This window comes from Trichinella spiralis (genome assembly GCF_000181795.1).
Source record: "Trichinella spiralis strain ISS 195 chromosome Unknown Scfld1498, whole genome shotgun sequence".
Lineage (NCBI taxonomy): Eukaryota > Metazoa > Nematoda > Enoplea > Trichinellida > Trichinellidae > Trichinella > Trichinella spiralis.
In genome coordinates this window covers 1-1,590 of record NW_003528437.1, presented here as the reverse complement: position 1 = coordinate 1,590, position 1,590 = coordinate 1, and the positions used below count along the sequence as shown (strand labels likewise).

Below are 1,590 nucleotides of genomic sequence, written 5' to 3'. Positions count from 1 at the left end.
TTTTACATACTAGCGTTGTGGTGTCGCTTCGCCTTTCGTCAGAAAATTTACTCGCGTAGTCTCTTTTCGCTCACGCCAAACGTGATTGGTGGATGCAGAATTTTGAATTGCTCGATGGTCTCTTTTCGCTCACGCCAGCCGTTATTTACAAACGATTCGTCTAACCATCATTCGATGTTATTCACATGCTTATCATTAGATTACATTAGTCGAAATTCCATTACGTGATGTATTGTAACATTTCTTTCGCTAATTACTTCTAATTGTCAACTGGCAGCAATATTATCTGTATCAGTTCTCAAAATAACCCCATTCCAGTTTTAAATAATTTTAATTGCATTTTTCAATAATACCAATATTATCAATTTCACTAGCTCATCAAATTTTATCATATATTCTAACACTGTTTAATTTGGAAAATGGCAAACGTAAAACAAATCGAAGCGCTCTGCTCATCAAATTCCGCTTCTCCTTCGGCTCGCATGTGCGGATCATGAATAGCCATGCCTTGCGTTGAAATAGCTGCTCTGCTCGTTCCAGATTACTCGGTGCTGCATTGTTGAGTAAGACTGCCCGTCGCTACGATGCGCGTATTTCATCATGCGTTTCATAGCTGGTTATAACCACAGTGGCCAGCGCTCGATTTTTCGCCTTTTGTATCGTTGATGCAGCATTCAGCTTCACATATTCATGCGGTTTGCTGCTCAGCAGTATTTTGTGTAACGTTTTCAGAAAGGTATTTAGAAACGCCTTTTCACTGACGCGTTTGCCATCTATCAGAACGATATGCACAGCATTTTCAAAAATAATAGGGTTTTCTATTACCGCACTGGGTTGCCGTACCTTATCTTTGTCAGCATTCACCAGGCTTTGGAGAGTTCACCTTGTGCGGTCACAATACTGATGGTTAATTGCCCGTTTGATATAGGGGATCAGGAGGATCTGGTCGAGGACGTGAGGGATTAGAAATGTCCAGAAACCTGAGCTGGAATTGAGTTGCTGAGCGGTCAGGGTTTGGTATCTTGATCGTAAATACGCGCATCAGAGCGTCCAGGCGCCGACTCCTGGTCACCAAATAACCACATTCGCATTAATTCAAAGATTTGTGGTTGCCAGGGCTAAGACTACTTCTCAGGATAACCAGAGCATCATCTGGGGGCCTTAACGAAGTCAGTGAACGTCTCCATGGAAAGCAGCGCTTGATCAGCATCAAGAGTGCGGTTGTACTCTGCGGTCGATTGCTTGATGCTGGGGAATTTGGATACCGTTAGATGGTACGTCAGACGTGACAGCACGTAAGTCCAGCACGCGTCCATTTTCTGCCAAGGAGCATAATTTCCGCTTCTGAGGAGTCTAACCGTTGGATCTTCATTTGCTGACTTCGCTGCAACGCATCCACATGTGCATATACGTGGGGTGATAACAATGAATATAAAATAACTCTTGCTGGTAAAAAAATAGTAGTGGACACGCACAATTCCAAACAAGTGATTCCTCAAATCACTGCTGATCATCACGATGAATGAAGCATAATCAAATTTTTCTATAAATGTCTTTCCATCATCATTGAGACGTCATCTCTTTCTCATT

The 1,590-nt window shown here is 42.5% G+C and overlaps 1 protein-coding gene across 1 annotated transcript; it reads right to left on the bottom strand.

Annotated features, from left to right (window-relative positions):
* Window positions 1-1,148: 1,148 nt before the first annotated feature.
* Tsp_13018 (conserved hypothetical protein) lies at window positions 1,149-1,514 on the bottom strand. The gene has a single exon (XM_003369794.1). It carries the CDS (start codon window positions 1,512-1,514, stop codon window positions 1,149-1,151), a length of 366 nt encoding a protein of 121 aa, XP_003369842.1.
* Between the last annotated feature and the right edge of the window lie 76 nt (window positions 1,515-1,590).

Excerpts from the sequence above, each read along its gene's own strand:
- Tsp_13018 (XM_003369794.1), bottom strand. The coding sequence starts at position 1,514 with ATGATCAGCAGTGATTTGAGGAATCACTTGTTTGGAATTGTGCGTGTC.